At 34.4% G+C, this 22372-nt stretch overlaps 1 protein-coding gene across 1 annotated transcript in view; it reads right to left on the minus strand.

The window, feature by feature from the left end:
• LOC137657800 (chaoptin-like) overlaps window positions 1-22372 on the minus strand; it is a 706036-nt gene that overhangs the window by 68274 nt on the left and 615390 nt on the right. Inside the window, exon 3 of the mRNA XM_068392323.1 lies at window positions 4193-4302. Coding sequence (XP_068248424.1) covers window positions 4193-4302 — 110 coding nt within the window. The remainder of the gene's footprint in view (window positions 1-4192; window positions 4303-22372) is intronic.

Here is a 22372-nt window from a genome sequence, read left to right on the forward strand (position 1 = left end):
GTTTATATACCCCCTTATGGGCACCCGGCGTCTGTTTTTCACTTTAATGACTGAAATTCACTCCATTCTCTTTTGAGAGGGGTCTGAAAATCATTGTCATGACTGAGTTATTGTAATGGAGTTTCAAACCTGTTAACGTTAAGAACCGGAAAATAAAGTAGCAGTATTGAGTGATAGGCCGATAGATTTTCTTGAACAAATTACAAGCTGTTTGGATAATTGTTTTCAGGAATATTTCTCCCAATATATTTTAGTGTGTGGGTTCCTACTGCAAGCAAGTCTCTAAAGAAAAAGAGAACCAACTGCATTCATACAAGTAATAGGACTTCAGTCGTCATATTGGGAAACTACTGCCTACGATGTCTTAGGATGGTGATCCAGTAGGCCTAGGAGAGCTTCGTCAATTGATTCTGCTGTCTACTCCCAGGTGGCTGATCTCCACTGTGATTTCTTACAAAGTAGGGCTGACTCCTTTAAATCATTCAGATTTTGATGAGCTTTAAAAGATATTATTATTTAGAAATACAATTGTGACTTTAAAGTATAAACCATTACCTTATGTAATTTGAGTACATTTCAATGTAAACCATATTATGTTGAGTATCTCCTTTTGATGCAGGAATCTTCAAGATGTAATAACTCTCTTGAAGCTGATTTCTCTTTAAGGCAGGGAACATGTATATTCTGTTTAGTAAGAGATCTTCTTTTAGCTTGGAACTCTGTTGAGAATGTTGCACAAGACGTTTCATTACATGAAATTTATAGAATATCTTTTGTTCTTGTTCTGCTTCTGAGAGGGTATTGCGGTCACTGATGCAAGGATGAACGTCTTGCCCTTCGCAAGAACTGTTTTTCAAATTAAGCATTCTTTCCTCTCTCGGTTTTATTACATAATTTATTATTGGAAATCGAGTCTCTCTTGTTCATTGTTGTAATTTTTTTTATAGATATATTTACTTCCTTCAGAAAAAAAACCATGACATGAAATTATACGAAGAAAAGTTTTATGATTATTGTATCTTAATTGTAAATTAGTAATTCTTGGTTGAAGTGCTTAGTCAGCTTAGCAGCTGCATTTTTCAAACCATATTTTGCTCTAGATAAGTTATTAAGGGCACTTCCAGTAAATAAAGTGATCATTTATGAATTCATGTGTCTCATCATGCAGCAATACAAAACTAACTACACACACCCCTTGCTTGAAGAATTCCCATGAGGTAGCTTGTAGTTTGTTGTTCTCCAGAGGGAAGTTTCTCTTTAACCGGATCATACTCAGAAAAATATTGATAAAGGGACCTCGTCGTTTCTCAACTCCAGCGGTTTTGGTAATTTTACTGTTGAAGCGGCCGTTCCTTTAGGATTCGGGTGAGCGCCGTTCAACAGCTTTACGACAAAGTTTATAGGCGCTCTCCCTGTTAAGATAGCATTACAGTGGATGCATGCGTTTGAATAGCTACTGCGAGAAGGCCTTCCCTTGCTTGTTCAGTAGATAGATATTCTCGAACAGCCTTTTTTTTTTCTTTTGAGTAGAACAAAATGTTTTTTAATATCCTTAACAAGATTTCCCCTTACTGAAAAGTTTGATATCTTAGATGTCGAATATTAATTGATTGATTTATTTAGAGTTCTCTGGCATCTTGACATCGAATGTCATTGATGCCGATATCGTTTGTTATATATAAAGAATAAAAGAATATTCAATTAAAAACTATAAAAGCGAATATGAAGAGATGAATCTTCTTTTGGTTAGAACCACTCATGGTTTATAGAATGTGGATCTGGTGTTGCTGAAGCCCTTAATAGAGATCTATCTAAAATTAGTGAATGGTGCAAATTATTGGCAAGAAGTTGAAGCCTAAGAAAAATCGAAGTATGAATGTAAGTAGGTCGAGGACAGTGGCTCCTCAACATCCAGATATCAGGATTGACAATGTTTCTTTAACTATACAGCCCATTTAAAGTTTTAGCTTTGATTCTTGATTGCAAATTTACTTTTGACAAACACATTCTGTTTCTTCTTCATTTGCACAAAAAATGACTCATTGAGAAAGTCTTTGAATATTTTTGGTGATCAATCTATTCTGAAGAAATTTATTAATTATTTCATTCTACCTTGTTTCGAGTATTATTCTCCTGTCAGGTCTTAAGCTGCTGATTCTCATCTTAATTTGTTGGACGAAAACTTGCTGTCTATTATGTTTTTCTTTTTATTCCTGATCTTGATATTTTATCTCCGGCACCAACGTTCAGTTTCTTCTTTATGCATGTTGCATAAGATTTATCATAATTTTGACCATCGTTTACATTCAGATCTTTCCAGACTGTACCATCCCGTACGTTGTACTAGGTATGCAGTTAATTTTAACATTCTTGCCTTCTCCATCATAAGACTAAACACTATACAGTATTCTAGGAAGTTTTGTTCCAGCTATGACCAGATTGTGGAATGATCTTCCTAATCGGTCAGTTGAATCGCTGGAACTTTAGAAGTTCAAACTTGCTGCGAATAGTTTCAGGTTGAACTGGCTGACATAAATCTCAGTTCATAGTTTATATATGACATCTGTTTTAACGTTGTACTGATCTTAAAATATTCTATTATTAGTCATTAAATCTCGTGCAGTTTATTTACTATCTTATTTCCTTTATTTACTAGGTTAGTTTTTTCATGTTGGAAGCCTTGGGCTTATAGCATCATGTTTATCTAACTAAGTTTTGTAGCTTGGTTAGTAATGATAATGATATCATCCCCAATTTGCACTGGCCAAGCGTGGTGTTGATAACTGGCCAAACCCCGGACGTAAATAAAGACATGTCTGAGACCTGTGTCCTGTATTGAAATAGAAACGACTGCATTTGTTTATATATATATATATATATATATATATATATATATATATATATATATGTATATACAGTATGTATATATATATACATATATATATATATATATATATATATATATATATATATATATATATATATATATATATATATATGTGTGTGTGTGTGTGTGTATGTGTGTGTGTATACAGTATATGTATGTGTGTGTGTGTTTCTTTGCTCGTGGCCATGCGTGGTTTCAATAAAGCTTTACTTTGGACATTTGGTAAAATTGCTTCGACAACACACTAATTGTGAGAGTGGATGTTGTTCATTAAGGAAACTCAAAGTCATAATGGGGGAAAATTGGGCGGTCGTTGGTTGGCGTTTTATCAACTTAATTCCGGCCATTTGCAGAGGAATGCAAATAGCAATATAGGATACGTGTAGGAAACTTTACGGGATGCATTAAGGCACGCTGGAGTTTTATTTCGTAAGTTCTTTTGTGTATGAAACTAATCATTATTTACTGTTCTGGTATTTTGATTATGCTGCTAAGTTGGGGTTAGTGAAATGATAGTAGGAAGAAAATGAGAGAGAGAGAGAGAGAGAGAGAGAGAGAGAGAGAGAGAGAGAGAGAGAGAGAGAGAGAGAGAGAGAGAGAGATACTTTTGCAGATCATATCTGTAGTCAAGGTACTTCCATTTATATCTAGAAGTTGCTGTGAAGAGTTTAAAGAGAATTCTGATTATGCTTCTAACTCAAATGGGGAGGAAGGTCGTTGGGTTATTGCCTCCAGTTCACATAGCAGCACCCACTTTTTAGAATTCTACTTTTCCTCCGTTAACGACTCCTGTCTTCTGTCTTGCTGTCCAGCTTCTTTCAACTACTGGTATCACTGCCTTACTGATTGGCTTCTTCGGTCCCAGTGCTGGCCCATGTAGCCCCAATTTAATACAAAAGCTTTGTATTTTGACAAAGCTTGAATAGTGTTATTTACTAGTGTACCCAAGCCGTCAAAAATGACGTCTAAATATTTAGATATGCACGCACACAGATTCAACCCCTCCCATCCCCTCTCCTTTTTCTAACTACAACACACTGGTTCGGTAATTTGTGGGAGAGTGTGGTTTCCAAGTGTACCTCTCGGGGAACCCCTCTCACCGGGGTATGACTACTCCTCCTTGAGCATGACAGGATATATATATATATATATATAATATATATAAATATATATATATATATATATATATATATATATATATAAGTAAATAGTCATACACTTGCTCTTTATAATATAGGGGAGATTCTAGATATAATTTCATAGTATTTGAGAGAGAGAGAGATAGAAAAAAAAGAATACACTTACTTGGTTATATGCGTGTTCTGGACGACCTCAGCTGCCCCCACGAGATAAGCCCATGTCATGGAGAGAAATGTCACAATGAAAATGGTCCATCCCACCTTGATGTACCACATCTGGAAAGAAAGATAAAAGAGATCATTATTTTCAGTCTAGACGGATTGGCGGTCGTACGGAACAGAGCATTACGTTTGGATAGATAAGGTGAGCGATAGATACTGTACATAAAAAGAAAAAAAAATACTTTAAATCTGCATAGATAAGGAGTGAGATTTATATATTTTTGGAAGGCCAGCCTGTTGCCACAAATGAGTTATTATTATTATTTTTTTTTTTTTTATAGGTGAACCGGTGTTTGGTGTTATTGTAACTCAAACAGTGCACTGTAGGCATAACAGGGCCATTGCAACCTCCATACGGACTCAAGCTGCATTCAGTTTTAAGCCTTGTTCCACTTGCTGTTCAACTCCTCTTAGCTATTAGCTCATAATGCAACTGAGGAGTTTCCCAAGTTTTTATTTTTCCAATGATCGGCCACCCTGGCCCCAATGCCAGGACATATGGCCCAAATAATAGAAATCGAATCAAATGATTCTTTACGTACAGTGATAAACGTAAAACATAACAGGGAAATATAGACATTCTCATATCAGAAAACAAGTACTCTTAATTTTCAAAATTCCAAGCAGAGGTCAGAGTCGCTCCCCTGATGCCTGATATGGCTTTCTAGTGTTTTTGTTGTTGTGTGACGAACATAACATTAATTGAAATCTCATATACAAAATGTTTCCAAAATCTTGGGAATGATTCCAGTTTAATAAGTGTAGTATTTCGAAATAATAAGATAGAGGTCCCAAAGGCTTGAACAACATACCTTGTTGTTATTGTTACCGTCATTACGCTTGCTTATCTGTACCCTCGTGAGGATAATTATATATTGCTAATGTGTAGGGGTATATTGGGGCTGGACAAGCCATCCCATAGATTTCACCCCCAAGCTGCTATCGTGTGTTACATAATACACTGGGGAATCCGTGGAGGTGCTTCTTTAGGGAGAAAATATTTCCCCGCGGCTATCGATAGCTCGTTTGTAACTCATGTTTACAACCTGATGTTTTAGTAAAAATAAATTCCTTTTTATCATGAAAAAAAAAACAAAAAAAAAAAAAACAGGGCCATTGCAACCTCCATACGGACCCTAGCTGCATTCAGTTTTTAGCCTTCGTTCCACTTGCTGTCCAACTCCTCTTTTAGCTATTAGCTCATAATGCAACTGAGGAGTTTCCCAAATTTTATTTTTTCCAATGATCGGCCACCCTGGCCCCAATGCCAGGACGTATAGCCCCAATAATAAAAATCGAATCGGATCCACAAATGATTTATAGTGATAAACGTAAAACATAACAGGGAAATATAGACATTCTCATATCAGAAAACAAGTACTCTTAATTTTCAAAATTCCAAGCAGAGGTCAGAGTCGCTCCCCTGATGCCTGATATGGCTTTCTAGTGTTTTTGTTGTTGTGTGACAAACATAACATTAATTAAAATCTCATATACAACATGTTTCTGCAATCTTGGAGAATGATTCCAGTTTAATAAGTGTAGTATTTCGAAATAATAAGATAGAGGTCCCAAAGGCTTGAACAACATTCCTTGTTATTGTTACTGTTATTACACTTGGTTATCTGTACCATCGTGAGGATAATCATATATTGCTAATGTGTAGGGGTATATTGGGGCTGGACAAGCCATCCCATAGATTTCACCCCAAAGCTGCTATCGTGTGTTACATAATACATAGGGGAATCCGTGGAGGTGCTTCTTTATGGAGAAAATATTTCCCAGCGGCTATCGATAGCTCGTTTGTAACTCGCGTTTACAACCTGATGTTTTAGTAAAATAAATTCCTTTTTATCATGAAAAAAGTAACGTGTTGCGGCCAATAAGGGAAATATAAGAAAAGCAAAAATAACATGTTAGAATAAATGCTTTTCTTGTTGGCAAACGAATTGTCATATTTCAGATGTACAGAGCATAGTGAGAATTTATGATCGTGTTTTTTTTTTTTTTTTTTTTTTTTTTTAACCGTTTGAGGAAGTTGAAGAAGTGGTTCATTACTCAGGCTACGGTTTTAGGGAATGTGTTCTATCTTAGAATATTGCCATCCAGCTGTTAATTGGTATACCTGAATGGCAAACCTCATCCCCCAAGACTCCTCTGGCTTTGCTCCTGTCAAGGGGAAAATGGTGTTTAGTGAGGTAACACACATTATATATATATATATATATATATATATATATATATATATATATATATATATATATATATATATATATCCTTTTTGAGTGAAAATGCCTTAACGTGGTGAAAGGGTTTGCTTATTATCATGATCAGCAAAGTTGTACTAGTCTGGGTCATTTGGCCACCCCACTTGGATGATTTGCTGTAAGCAATCTATCGAAATTCTCCCACCATCACCAATCCGCATTGGCAAGCGTGGTGATAAAAACTGGCCAAACGCCAGACACTAATTAACATGTCTGAGGTCTTTGTCCTGTAGTGGACTAGAAACGGCAGCATTTGTGGTTGTTAATATACTGTGTATTCGTATTAGTCTATATCTCCAGCACATTTTTTCTTTAGTATTAAATCCATTCTTGTTCTTGTTCACTGCTTTGTCTTCACAAACATACACAAGACATTTGTCTTCATATATTACCTACATATGCGTTTACATTTCAAGGTTGGGACGAATTCTATTTATTGAGATAACAATTAGTTCTCGATTGGAGATCTCCATAGCAACCGTAACGACTCCAAAGCAAATGAAGTGAAAGTGAACTTGCTGTGTCGCACCGTTGCCGGCAGTTGTCTCCGTCATTAACGACATATGCTGCCAAACAATCTATGGTTATTGTTTCCTTTACGTGGTCTGTGTCCTCGTCTGTATATATATATATATATATATATATATATATATATATATATATATATATATGTGTGTGTGTGTGTGTGTGTGTATTTTATATACATATATATACACAACAATAAATGGAGTCATTTCTAGTTCACTGCAGGACAAAGACATGTCTGGGGTTTGGCCAGTTTTCATCACCACGCTGGCCAGTGCGGATAGGTGATGGTGGGAGATTTTTGTCCGATCGCTCGCAGAAACCAACATGTTAATCATGAAACGGACGACTTCATAAGAAATAGTTTGCTTTGTATAAACCTTGCATTAGTTATTGTAATTAAGTATCTCCCTTGTTGCCGATCCTTGGGAGTAGTGACGCCTGTGCACATTACACGTGCAGTGCAGGCTGTACCAAGGGGAGTCCCTTCGGCATGAATTGTACTCAGTTTTTAGCCTTCGGCGGCTATAACTCATTTCTTGCAACTTTTCTTCCACCTTGTCGTTCCATAAGTTGCATCTCTGTGCTGAATGGCTTCCCCGGCCCAGTAGCATGCCATTTTTCCTTAATTCCATAAATTAATCAATCGGCACGCACGCACAAACACATACGTTAAGTGAAATGACGCGCAGCTAATGAATATTTTTTTTTTATCATTATATAACCATTACCACGCTCACCTAGATGAATTAATATCCTCTTGAAAAAAAGTTTTTCTAAAAACAGATTCTGAGTAAAGAGTTGATCGGCTGAAACCAGATTTATCTATTTATTTATTTATTCATTTTTTTTTTTTTTTTTATAAACAGTGACGTAATATCAGGGTAAACAACAATCGCTCTGCATTGGAACACTCGGGGGAAGTCAACCTCCATTCCATGAGTTTCATTCTCATTCAGACACACTTTGCCGACCTCCAGACGTACTGGCCAGCCTTTGTTTCACATTTCTGGCGTCATTGTCGCACAGACGTTTCTTGCATCATTTGTTCTAAACATTTCTCGTATTCTTGGGACGTTGGGGAATCGCTTGACTAAAGGTTCATTCAACATCGGGTCTTCGAATAGAGACTTCTCAAAGGACATGGTTAGGATTTAAGTTCGCTATGAAAACAAATATTATTGTAATTTTACTCTGGATGTTGATTTTACCTCGAGGATTTTTTAAATTCAGAAAGGACATATGAGAAGAAAATGTCATGAAGAAGCGGCAAATGAATGGAAAACGAAGTAGATATTCGTCCAAGAAATAATTGTCATGGTCTATAATGGTGCTTTCATCATTAAGACGTTCTAACATTTCTTATATGATTTAAAAGAAATGGAACAATAAATGGAAAACGGAGCAGATATTCGTTCGAGAAATAATTGATATGGTATAAAATGATGCTTTCATCATTAAGACGTTCTAACATTTCTCATATAATAGAAAAGAAATGGAACAATGAATGGAAAACGGAGCAGACATTCGTCCGAGAAATAATTGGTATGGTCTGAAATGGTGCTTTCATTATTAAGACGTTCTAACAATTTTTATTTAATAGAATAGAAACGGAACAAGATTGTGAAAAAGAGAAAGGAGGAATGGAAGTTGCACCAGCTGTCTTAATTTGAATACTAAACCGCCCTACTTTTAACCTGACACTTCATAAATGGGTCTGGAATGAGCAAGATCTGTAAGACTTAATGCAATTCCTGGCTTCCCTATTTTCTTTGAGTGGCTGATATTATGTGAGATAACAAGTCGTCATGTGCATTTGAGAAGCGTTTTAATGAGGCCATTTCCCGGTTCGCATAATTTTAGCGCAGACAACGCGCTCGGACTCCGTGTCTTCCAGTGACAGAATTTGCAAAAGGAAAAAAAGTGGCAATGGTGCCTTTGTGTGTATGTAAAGCATTGGCTATTTAAGGAGAGTTTGTTGGTTGTATGATTTTAGGTGGAATTCTTGTTCCACTTTTAAAGAAGGGACAAATACTTTCCTTTACCTACGGTGTATAATATGTAAGATTTTTTCCCCTTTCTCTTTCATTGTATAATCAGTAGTAACCAGCCATTGGCAAAAGTTAAGCATTTTCGGGATGTAATTGTTTACCGGACCCGTTCTTAAAGAACAACACGGTAATGAGACGCCTTCCTTGGTTGTAATTTATGCCGAGATGGTCCCTTTCAAACGTTGCAGAGGGATAATTTGGTTCTGATTTGAGGGTTGGCTTTGATATGAACCAAGAAAGCGTGCAAGTGTAGATAATGATAAATGCCATCTGAGGTGAATTTGAGGACAGCTGTCTTCGGTAGTCGCCTTTGGCTACGACTTTGGTTTACTTCTTAGCTTTGAAACTTTGACTTGTTCTTAACGAATCGTGGAGACTTTATATGTTATATTAGGCCATATTTTCCTTACTTGTAAATCTGTCGATTTATGTTTGTTAAAAAGGCTTTCAAACATTTTCTTTCAAGAACAGGTCGTTTCCGACACCTTTTGTTCTCTTGAAGTTCTCAAGATCCAAAAGGCAAACGAAACAATTATTCCTCTCTCTTACCTCATTATTTTAGGATTGTGTGATTATGAATTATTTTATTTTTTATGTTGCACTAGGTTTCATAATCGTGGGTTTGTGATTTTCAATCACGAGTCTTAGATACTAATAGATATTATCTTGATCAAGTAAGGAATATAAAACGTTCCTAGATGCTCCGTAGATAACAATAGGACGATTAAATTACCACTGTTGTCCTCATGTACAGTAGTAAGTTCACGCTTATGTACTTTAAGTTGATTATACGCAAGATTTCATACACAGTTACACACTCACCCACACATGCTTATATATGCGAGTATATACAGTATATACAAAAAAAAAAATGCAGCTGCTTTTAGTTCTCTGCTTACGGTTTGGCCAGTTTTCATCACCACGTTGGCCAGCACAGATTGGTAATGGTGAGAGATTTTCGTCTGATAGCTGACCAGTATAGCTTTGCTAATCATGGTGACACGGAAACCCTTTCACCACGTTATGGTGTATGTACACTATATTTATGTACAGTATATACGCAATACTATACTATACGGTCAAGATAGCATTTTATGAATAATATTTTCACTAAATAAATTGCTATAGAGGAAAGTTATCGGATGTAAGATTAATTCTTGGAAAGGATGATATCTCCGAACGGACTTCCAAATAATCGCAAGAATAACCTTTTGGGACTTCTGATGCTGAAGATTGGAGATCCCCCCCTCCCCCAAAAAACATTCATTTCCAACAATAGATGCTTCTATTTTGAGGGAAGGTACTCATTTTTTATTTCTCGTATTTCTCTAATGCTGAATGTTTTATTATATTGATTTTAGGTCTATATTAATTTGATACACGCATCTTCTATGTTATCGTTTTTATGTAAATTTTTTTCTCTTGCATAATTTTTTGTTTATAAACAGTTATGAGGAGGTTATGTTTTCGCCCCTGTTTGTCCGCTTGTCTGTTGGTTTGTGAACAATTTCCTGGCCACAATTTTACTCACAGAGTAGTGAAACTTTCAATGATTTTTTGTTATGTTGGGACGTGGAAGTGATTCAATTTTTAAAGTCCTTGGTCAAAGGTCAAGATCGAGCAAAAGGTCGACCGAATTAACGCTAACTTTAAACCCAAGTTCGCACATGGTTGTCACAAAGCTGGTTTAGAGAAATAATCTGCTGTGGCGGAAGTCTGCACTCTTAGAGTGCTTGTCTAGTTTCACATATTTTCTTTCTCTTTTGCTGTACGGGGAATTTATTTTGTAGGCGACCTTTAGATTAAATTATTTTTTTTTCGTTTTTGCACATGGACCTGTTCACTATGATATTAGTGATAACAATGATTATAGGCTATTATTGATAATAAAATTACAGTAAAGAAGTTATTTCCTATTGCAAAGACTTATCGGTAGCTGTAATTATATTAATTCGTTTTCTCTGGCGATATCTCAAGTCTTGAGTGACACTGGAAGGGAGCAGCTTAAAAGGAACTATTTTCCATGTTTTATTATCTTTGACATTTTGAAAATCAGTTAATCGTTTTTGTTGGTTTACTCTTTTTTACTGGTATAAGAGAAGTCTCAATTTGTCTGCAGAGTGTGCATGATGAAGGATGTTAAATAATGAGAGAGAGAGAGAGGAGAGAGAGAGAGAGAGAGAGAGAGAGAGAGAGAGAGAGAGAGAGGAGAGAGAGAGAGAGAGAGAGAGAGAGAGAGAGAGAGAATGTCACTTTCTAATTACTTTTGGGAAAAAGAGTGCAAGAGATATATGTTTCCTTTAATTACCGGAGAGATTCATTTCTTGAAATTATATTGAGAGAGAGAGAGAGAGAGAGAGAGAGAGAGAGAGAGAGAGAGAGAGAGAGAGAGAGAGAGAGAGAGAGAGAGAGAAGAAGAAGAAAAATTACAGTTTTTATTAGAAATTAGATTGAGCCTCCTGACCACGCCATCATTCTGCATTTTGGGAGAATTTAAGGCTTCTGCGGGGAAAAGTGTAATATTGTTTTCATTTTGTAGCGCTGCCTGTTTCTTCTGCTTAATACTTGCCTTGCTGCGACTTTTATTCGCACCCCAAGCACCTCATTTCCAGAGGAACGCAAAATTTGCATTGCCATTTTAGAAGCGTTCTCTCTCTCTCTCTCTCTCTCTCTCTCTCTCTCTCTCTCCTCTCTCTCTCTCTCTCTCTCTCTCTCTCTCTCTCTCTGAGTAATCTTTATAAAAAATTTTCTTTCTTTTTTTGATGGTTTTAGATGAATCTCTCTCTCTCTCTCTCTCTCTCTCTCCTCTCTCTCTCTCTCTCTCTCTCTCTCTCTCTCTCTCTCTCAATATAATTTCAAGAAATGAATCTCTTCTGTAATTAAAGGAAGCGCATACCTCTTGCAAACTCACTCAAAGTAATTTAGAAAGTCTCTCTCTCTCTCTCTCTCTCTCTCTCTCCTCTCTCTCTCTCTCTCTCTCTCTCTCTCTCAATATAATTTCAAGAAATGAATCTCTTCTGTAATTAAAGGAAGCACATATCTCTTGCAAACTCTTTCTCTCAAAGTAATTTAGAAAATGTCATTCTCTCTCTCTCTCTCTCTCTCTCTCTCTCTCTCTTCCTCTCTCTCTCTCTCTCTCTCTCTCTCTCTCTCAATATAATTTCAAGAAATGAATCTCTTCTGTAATTAAAGGAAGCGCATACCTCTTGCAAACTCACTCAAAGTAATTTAGAAAGTCTCTTCTCTCTCTCTCTCTCTCTCTCTCTCTCTCTCTCTCTCTCTCTCTCAATATAATTTCAAGAAAATGAATCTCTTCTGTAATTAAAGGAAGCACATATCTCTTGCAAACTCTTTCTCTCAAAGTAATTTAGAAAATGTCATTCTCTCTCTCTCTCTCTCTCTCTCTCTCTCTCTCTCTCTCTCTCTCTCTCTCTCTCTCTCTCTCTCTCTCTCTCTCTCTCTCTCTCTCAGATGTAATGAAGTAAGGAGTTGATGTGAAACCCGAAACTAGAATGATAATGATAGTATACCTATCACCTCAGGACTAGAAAGAAGGAATTCTGGGTGGTTCGGGGTGCGGTATTTATTCCTGAAGATTTTTCCAATCTTTTCAGGAAATACCATGTTCTTAAGCCAGTCATTTGTTGTGTTTGTAGTTCTTTTCTGCAATGTGGTCGAAGAACGTTTGAGAAATTGTTTTCTTTTTAACTTCTATTGGCAAGGAGCGAGAAAATTTACTGGCTTTAGTTTGCTAAGCCCGAGCAATATAATTATTTTTTGTTTGCAAGGCCAGAGAAATATAATTATTTTTTGTTTGCAAGGCCAGAGAAATATAATTATGTTTTTGTTTGTTACAAGGCCAGAGAAAGATGATTATTATTAGTTTGCTAGGCCAGAGAAATTTAATTATTTTTAGTTTTGAATTCTGGAGCAATATAATTATTTTTATTTTGCAAGGACAAAGAAATATAATTATTTTTTGTTTGCAGGGCCAGAGAAGTATGATTATTTGTTATTTTGCAAGGCCAGAGAAATACAATTATTTTTTTATTTACAAGGCCAGAGAAGTATAATTATTTTTAGTTTGCAAGGCCAGATAAATATTATTTTCAGTTTTGAATGCCGGAGCAATATTATAATTTTTATTTTGCAAGGCCAAAGAAATTAATTATTTTTAGTTTGCAATAACAGAGAAATATTATTTTCAGTTTTGAATGCCGGAGCAATATTATAATTTTTGTTTTGCAAGGCCAAATAAATTAATTATTTTTAGTTAAATGCCAGAGAAATAATATTTTCAGTTTTCAATGCCGGAGCAATATTGTCATTTTTATTTTGCAAGACCAAAGAAATAAATTGTTTTTAGTTTGCAAGGCCCGAGAAATATAATTATTTTTAGTTTTGAATTCCGGAGCAATATAATTATTTTCAGTTTGCAAGGCCAGAGAAATATTATATTTAGATTTCATAGTCGATTTAAGATAAACAAAATTTATTAGTTTATTTGCACATAGATGATGCATTATGAGTTTGTCAATGAACAGTATAGCTAATGTTAATGCTGTTCAGCTTGATAAAATTAATTTTGATATCTGTCTAAATTGTAAATTTTATTCATATAATTTCTCCCATTCCTACACATATACATTGTCTATATATACTCTTACTAGTGTACTCTAGCCGTCAAAAAGGACGTCTAAATATTTAGATGTGCACACATACATTCAACCCTTCCTATCCTCCTCCCTCTTTCCTAACTACGACCTGCTGGTTCGGTAATTTGTGGGAAAGTGGGGTTTCTGAGTTTACTTCTCGGGGAAACCCCCTCTTACCAGAGCATGATTACTAATTCTTTCCCTTGAGCGTGACAGGAAATATACATACACACACACACACACACACACACACACACACACACACACACACACACATATATATATATATATAATATATATATATATATATATATATATATATATATACACACACACAAACACTTTCTCTTGATTATATAGGGGAGATAATCATGCACGTAAGGATTTGTTTATTTATCCGTTTGTTTTAAGCGTCAGAATTTTCGAAGACAGAAGAGGCAAAGGACAGTGGCAGAAATCGACTTTAAACTCCTGTTTTCGACGCACTTGTGAATTGGTTTTGTTCCTGGAATTTTTCGTCAGTTCTGTTCTGCTTCAGTGCGGGATAATTACGACGGCTAATTCTCTCTCTCTCTCTCTCTCTCTCTCTCTCTCTCTCTCTCTCTCTCTCTCTCTCTCTCTCTCTCTCTCTATCCAGACATAATTGCTCCCAGGAACCCAGGCCACAATGGAGTTTATTTGTTGACGGAATGGATATTTCCACGAGGAAGAGATTGCCTCCTTTTACTGCGTCAATGATTGCGGTCGATGCGGTGTCGGATGGCATCACATAATTAGTACTTCCTATTGATATTGTATTCATATCGTAATTTTGGTTCGATCAGTTTTATAAATATGAATTCGTTAATATTGATAAACATAAGCTTCGGTAATATTGGTAAACAGATTCCTCTGTGTTAATATTGATAAAAATAAGCCTATGTGTTAATATTGACAAAATCCTCTGTGTTAATATTAATAAACAAAAGCCTATGTTTTGATATTGATAAACATGAGCTTCTGTGTCAATATTGATAAACATAGGACTCTGTGTTAATATCGATAAACATAAGCCTCTATTTTAATATTGACAAACATAAGCCTCTGTGTTAATATTGATAAACATGAGCCTCTGAGTTAATATTGACAAACATAAGCCTCTGTTTTATTATTGACAAACATAAAGCCTCTGTGTAAATATTGATAAACATGAGTCTTTATGTTGATATTGATAAACGTGAGCATCTATTCTATGTTAATATTGATAAAAATAGGCCTGTATTAATATTGATTAACATGAGCCTTTCTGTTAATATTGATAAACATAAGCCTTTGCGGAAAGTGGTTTGATGTTATATAAGTTTATGAACAATACATTTAAGAGATTTTCCCCTAGCGAAGGGTAAATATCATCAAGTTAATTGTACCAGTCTTGTTGTGTTTATAGCTCTCGGCTCACTAGCTATAAAAGGCCCGTGTTCCATTCCCTATGGAGCCGGACCTTGGGTGCTGTCCGTTAACATTCATTGTTATTTTGTTAACCCAGACATTGAATTGGTAACGGTCTAGGTATATTGAGATTAGGTACACATTAGGTCGTCGGTTTTGGTGGTATATTCGAAGTAACTGAAAGCGTGGTGTTAGCTAATTTAACACAAAAAGATTTTTAGGTCCAGTTCCTCTCAAATGAAAGTTGTTTTAAAGATTATAGTATATATATATATATATATATATATATATATATATATATACACAGTAAATATATATATATGTATATATATATATACACAGTAAATATATATATATATGTATATATATATATATATATATATATATATATATATATATATATATGGATGAAAATCAACATAATTTCGTGCTCAAATAGAAATAAGTTTCTGCCTCATACTGGTGGCATGGTTGGGAGCGATCTGACCTTTCATTTGAAGGGGCTAGTGTTCGATCCTAGCATGAGGTAGAAATTTATATATATATATATATATATATATATATATATATATATATATATATATATATATATATATATATATATTTACTGTATGGAATTGGTGAATAGTCCTTCTCTTTGTCAATTTTCATTCAATGCTAAAGCTGTTATGGAATCAATTATTCTTAGTCTAAGTCAACACTTTTCTAGTTTTCTGTCCTTGTCTTCTCGGGTAGAGTTTTGATGATAAATATGGATATTGATTTTTTCATAAGGATGCCCTGACGAAAGCTGTTAGTAACTGCCTGAAACAGCTGTCGGCAAAAGTCGAATAAATGGAGTAAAATCTTTCCTTTCAAAACTGTAGCCCCGAAGACAAGAAAAGATACAGAAACCTATAGTGTTGTCTTAAGATAATTAATTCCATATTTTCCATAAGTTATATATATATATGTATATATATATATATATATATATATATATATATATATATATATATATGTACATATATATATATATATATATATATATATATATATATATACGTATATATATATTTATTTATTTATTTATATAGATATCCAAATTCAAACAAGAACAGGAAAAATTTTACTATATATCTTTGAGTTAACTGGGCAGTATGTTCTAGTTCGAACCCCATAAAAAAATTATGGCCATGCGTAAAAATAGGTGCGTGCAGCTCTAACAATAAATAAAGCAAACCTTTGGAAAGAATCAGATTGAAAAAGTTGAACTACTTTCTCCCGTCGGCTGAAATTCATACTCTAAGAAAAGACACATATTAGTTACTGGATCTCTTATACACTGGGATGAAATGCAACTAGCTGCAATGTTAAATCAAAGTCTTGGGTTATTTTGTAATGCCCTCCAGGTTTTCTGTTCACGATTTTACCTTTTTGGCTCATTCTCGCTTTTTAGCATCTCTGTAATTTTTGCGGTGCACTGAAAAGTGGAATCTATATTGTTAATTGGGAATTTTTTTTTACAATTTATTTATATGATTTAATTTTAAATGTAATTTTTCTTTCTGATTTTCTTCTTTATTTCTGGATAATTATTTTGATAATGAATGTTTTAATCATAATCCTTCTTTATTTTACAATTTCTCTTTTCATTATAGTGTTGGTTTCGTTATTAGGGTCCCTTGGGTTTGTAGCCTATCATAACCGAAAAACATCTGTGCGCTAGAACTTTTGACATTTGTTTCTCTACTACAGTATGTTGAGTTTGTGGGGGCAATATCGGCAGGTGAGCTAAATCGGGAAATATGGATATTTCAAATATTAGAACAATCACTTCGTTTAACCAAGTATATTTTAATTTTTGTTATCAATATCATTTCAAAGTTCACCGTTTAATATCTTCAAAAGAATGTACTTGGGGTTTAGGTCTTTGTTGATTTAGATTTAGTATTTTACTTGATTGGAAATGGGACATCGTTACTAAGGTTATATATTAATATATATATATATATATATATATATATATATATATATATATATATATATATATATACATATATATATATATATATATATATATATATATACATATATATATATATATATGTATATATATATATATATATATATATATATATATATATATATATATATACAGTGCATCTTTATAAATGCACACATACGCAACCCCCCAAAAGGACAGCTGAATATTTAGATAGTTTTGCACACATACACGGAGATTAAACCCTTCTCACCCCTCCCTCTTTCCTAACTACAACACGGCAGTTTCGGCATTTAGTGGGAGACTGTGGTTTCCTAGTATACTTCTCGGCGGTACTCCTTCTCACCAGGGTATGACTAATTCTCTTTCCCTACTCGAGGGGCGGGGAGAGACCGAGTAGTTATATATATATATATATATATATATATATACTGTATATATATATATATATATAGATATATATATATATATATATATATATATATATATATATATATATATACACACACACATATATATATATATATATATATATATATATATATATATATATATATATGTATATATATATAGAGCCCGACACTTGCTCTTTATTATATGGGGGAAATGGCTAACTTTGATTACAAGTAGCCAATTTGTTATTAGACATTTCATCTACATTTCTTTACAGCGAAGGTATTTTTTGCTCGATCACACAAGAGAAATTCCCTATCTCAGATTTCTTCTACACTTCATCCGAAACTCGCCACAACGTCAGTTCCATCATCCCTCTAGCGGCAATGGGCTGAACCACCCAGCTTTTTTTATGTCTCCCACTCTCAACTTAGTGATTTACAACTTCCACAGCGGATACTAACGACGAGGTGTCCCGGTCTTTTAATCAGGTTTCCCCTTAATAAGGTGTAATTATATTCCTTGTCCCTATTAGTTAACGGGTCGTGTTTAAGAGATGAGTGGAGGTGTGGAAAGACGTCGATTGTTTTAGACGAACGAGGGAGTCGTTCATTATTAGTTTTTTTTTTTTTCCCTGGGCCCTATAAATTAGCTTTGTGGGGGACTATGCGGCGGTTTTAATCTGCATTTAGGTTAATCCAATCAAAAATTTGTATGATGTATGATTAGAGAGATATTCATATTTTTTTTTCGGACTTGCTTTGGGTAATGTATTTTTTTCAGGGAAAAGAGTTTAAAAAGTTTTTTTTTCTAAATAATTTGTATATATTTTTCTAACCTGTTTGTGGGAAACATAATTTTTTTCCAAAGTAAACGGATTCAGTTAGTGTTTTGTTAAAAATCATTTAGAAAGCAAGTAAATATATACAATTTCAGCCGGTTTATGTTAATCATGAAAATAGTAACGAATGCACGTTATAGATTTAGATGTCTTGATTTATAAATGTCTCGGAAAATATTTTTTTTTCTTGATAGATTGATTGATTGATTGATTGTTTGAAAGTTTTCTGGCATCCTGATATCTGAAGTCATTGACATCGTATTTTTTTCTTGAAATATTGCAACTAGTATTTTGCTATGTCAGATAAATTTAGCGGATTAATATGTAAATATGAACGGTATGTACAGGCATACATGGCTGAGGACTCTGAAGCGTGAAATATGTGGTGGTGAATGGAGAAGCATTGATTTAAAAGCTCAAGATAGGGATGACTGCCGAAATCTAACCGAGGCCCTTTGCGTCAGTAGGCGTGGGAGAAGATGAGGATGATGTAGATGTTCAGTATTTTAAAATAGAATGAAAACTTTCCATTCGCTATTTGACTAAGTGTAATGATAAATGATGTAGCAATGAACACCTTGATTTAATTTAGTCAGCGCGAATAAAAAAAACTGCTATTGACTATTTCACCATTCGAATAAAACAATACTAACCGAATGGCATTTGATATAGTAGCATAAGAAATCACATCAGAAGTTTCCAGGGAAAAGGGTTTTTCTCTCGCAAAGCTCTGCAGATTCCCCAATCCTAGAATTTCTTTTAATTAAATAAAAAAAAAGTCGTACTTTCCCCCCGCAAAATCTAGATGGCACTGGTGGCCCGTGGCCTTCTACTTCCCTTCGACCCAGGCCGGTGAAGTCTCGAAAATTTCGAAAAAAAAGAGACTTTTAATTATCAGCTCCATTCTTGGCGGTCGTTTGAGAGATGAATTCGCAAAGCATTTCAGGTATTTAATGAGGTGAGGTGGGTCCTGACTTCGCTGTAACGATTTCGTTTGAATATATAGTGTGTGTATACATATATATTTATATATATATATATATATATATATATATATATATATATATATATATATATATATATATATATATATATATATATATACATAGAGAGAGAGAGAGAGAGAGAGAGAGAGAGAGAGAGAGAGAGAGAGAGAGAGAGAGAGAGAGAGAGAGAGAGAGTAGTTTTGTATTTACATAGTACACAACAGTGTATATAATTCATATAAAGTACTTGAGAGAGAGAGAGAGAGAGAGAGAGAGAGAGAGAGAGAGAGAGAGAGAGAGAGAGAGAGAGAGAGAGAGAGAGAGAGAATTTTCTAACAGGATTTGCTTCCTAAATTTCCCCAATATTTTAAAGGCGAATATTGTCGCTTTTCAGCCTTCTGTTTCGAATGATTTTTTTTTTCGACGCCTAGTCCCCAGTTGGGAGCTGTCTTGTTTTTACGTACATGTTCATACGCACACTCAGGCGTATGATCTCTTACCTACACATCTTCATCTACGCAGCCAAAGCCATATTATATGCTCAGAGCATCGTCTAGGACAAACGTTCAAAGTATCGACGCCTACTTGTTTTTTTTTCTTATCAGATATTGGTGGATTCGCGTTTCTTTTGTTTCCAGTAGCGCTATGTCTCTCATCTTTGGAGATGGAAACCGTAGTGTCTTTTGTGTTTTCTATCGTGGGATGAAATTGAGAAGAAAAGATAGGAGGAAAAAAGCAAAGGAAGAAAACAAGATAAAAAATCTTTTGAAGTCTATTCAAAATCTTTGATGTTTTTTCTTTTCGTTATCTAGTGTTTCGTATAATCGCTTTAAGAAAAATACCCCTATTGGCATCGCTTGTGATATAGTTGTTGTACCGACAGTCGAACCTTTGATATTTACATGTTTGATTTTGCAAATCTGCGCGCTAAAGTATTTGTATATCCCCTATATTTTAAAGAACAAGTGTCCGCCTATCTATCTATCTATCTATCTATCTATATATATATATATATATATATATGTATATTTATATTTATATATGTACAGTATATATACATATATATATATGAATATATATATATATATATATATATATATATATTTATATATATGTGTGTGCGCGTATATATACATATAAATATATATATATATATATACATATATATGTATGTATGTATATGTATATATATATGTATATGTATATATCTATCTATCTATCTTTCCATATATGTATATATATAAATATATATATATATATATATATATATATATATATATATATATATATATATACATATATATATATATGTATATATATATATATATATACATATATATATATATATATATATTATATATATATATGTGTGTCTGTGTGTGTGTGTGCGCGCGCGCGCGCGTGTGTGAGATGAATAGATCAGATCATGTGTCCTAGGTTATTTTATGCCTTTCCTTTCGTCTTTCTTTACTTCATTTATTTGTATTTCGCTGTTAGATTTAAAAGATTAATATTTTATAATTGTTATATCACTACATCTTATGAAGACAACCGTTAGGGAATTAATTGTTATATTCCAACTCCAAGTGTTACGACCCCGAAAACGAAGAAGGGTTATAAGAAGTAAGTATAGATTGTTATTTTGCATAAGTGATGTATGTTAGACATCTTACAGCATTCAAGGGTGTTTTTCATTTAATATTTAAAACAACTAAAACTCCTTTGTAAGGTAATTTTGTGTAATTTTTTCATGCTGAGAGATATGTTCTAAGAGCAATTATTTAGCGAAAGGTTTGCAACTATTAATTTAGACTGTCATTCTTCTTCATGATATAAACATCCTTGAACTCTTGATTGACGGGACACCCAGCATCAATATCCTGTGTCCACTGACACGACAACAAGTATCCGTTGCCTATTTCACAATGCATTTGCGCTGTTGGCTGCAAGTGCATCGAGTAAGCTCGGTCCTGTTTCATTTATTTGCATTGCATGTACATGCTGTAAAAAACTGAGAGACAATACTCGCTGAATAATCCAAGAGATAACACTCGGCGGCTGAGCCGGGAGATATTACTCACTCAAGTTTATTAGCTTTTCATCTTTTTTTTTTTTGTGCTTAGCAGATATGAGTGTGGGAAAATAGAAGATGCATTCAATTTGCAATACGTAATGCGGCCGAAGAATTGGGAACGAGGTGCATGTTGTGTTGCGCTTTCGAAATGGGTCTATTTGAATGGAGTGGTACTCAACTGTTCTTTTTATGTTAAAGGTGTCTGGTTTCAGTTATGATTTCATCAGAATGATGCTCACCAGAACGTCAGCCGGACAAGCTTAACCCTCCCACTGTGGTGCACAACTACAGCAGCGGCCTTCTTATTAAATATCTTAAATTCACGGTCCCGGGTTAGGATCGATCTGCTGCCATGCGAATGTTAGGAGAACATGTTACCACTGTACTAGCAATACTAGCCCCCTGGTCTAGTAACACCGTAGATCTAGGTATAGGTCTCTAGGATAAGGATGCAAGTGTTTTAGTGGGCACTGACTAATAGGTGTTCGGTAAAGCTGTTATGCCAGACGTGTTTTTACATGTTTTCACGAGGATTTTCCAGAGGAAAGCTATTTTTACTTATTTGTGACTTTTTGCTTCTTTTGCTACATGATTGCTCGATTGGCGTTCCTGTTCTGTTTGTTTGTTCATGTCTGGATCTTTTGAAGGTTCGAGTAACATGTTTAATCCTAGATATAATATTTCATTTTTGACTGCTGTTTTTTTGCAGTAAGGTATCAATCGGTTCAGATTTGTAAGACAAGGATGTATAATGGTGTTTTTGTTGATATTTTGTTAAGAAAATAAAGTATTTTATGAAATGAAAATGGATAAATCGGAACTGATGAAAGTTAAATTCAATTTATACATAGGATTTAAAGGTAGCTTATAAATGGCAGAGGTAAGGGATAGTGACAACCCTAGAGACTGACCATATATAC

This window comes from Palaemon carinicauda, chromosome 18 (assembly GCF_036898095.1).
Source record: "Palaemon carinicauda isolate YSFRI2023 chromosome 18, ASM3689809v2, whole genome shotgun sequence".
NCBI classification, from domain to species: Eukaryota; Metazoa; Arthropoda; class Malacostraca; order Decapoda; family Palaemonidae; genus Palaemon; species Palaemon carinicauda.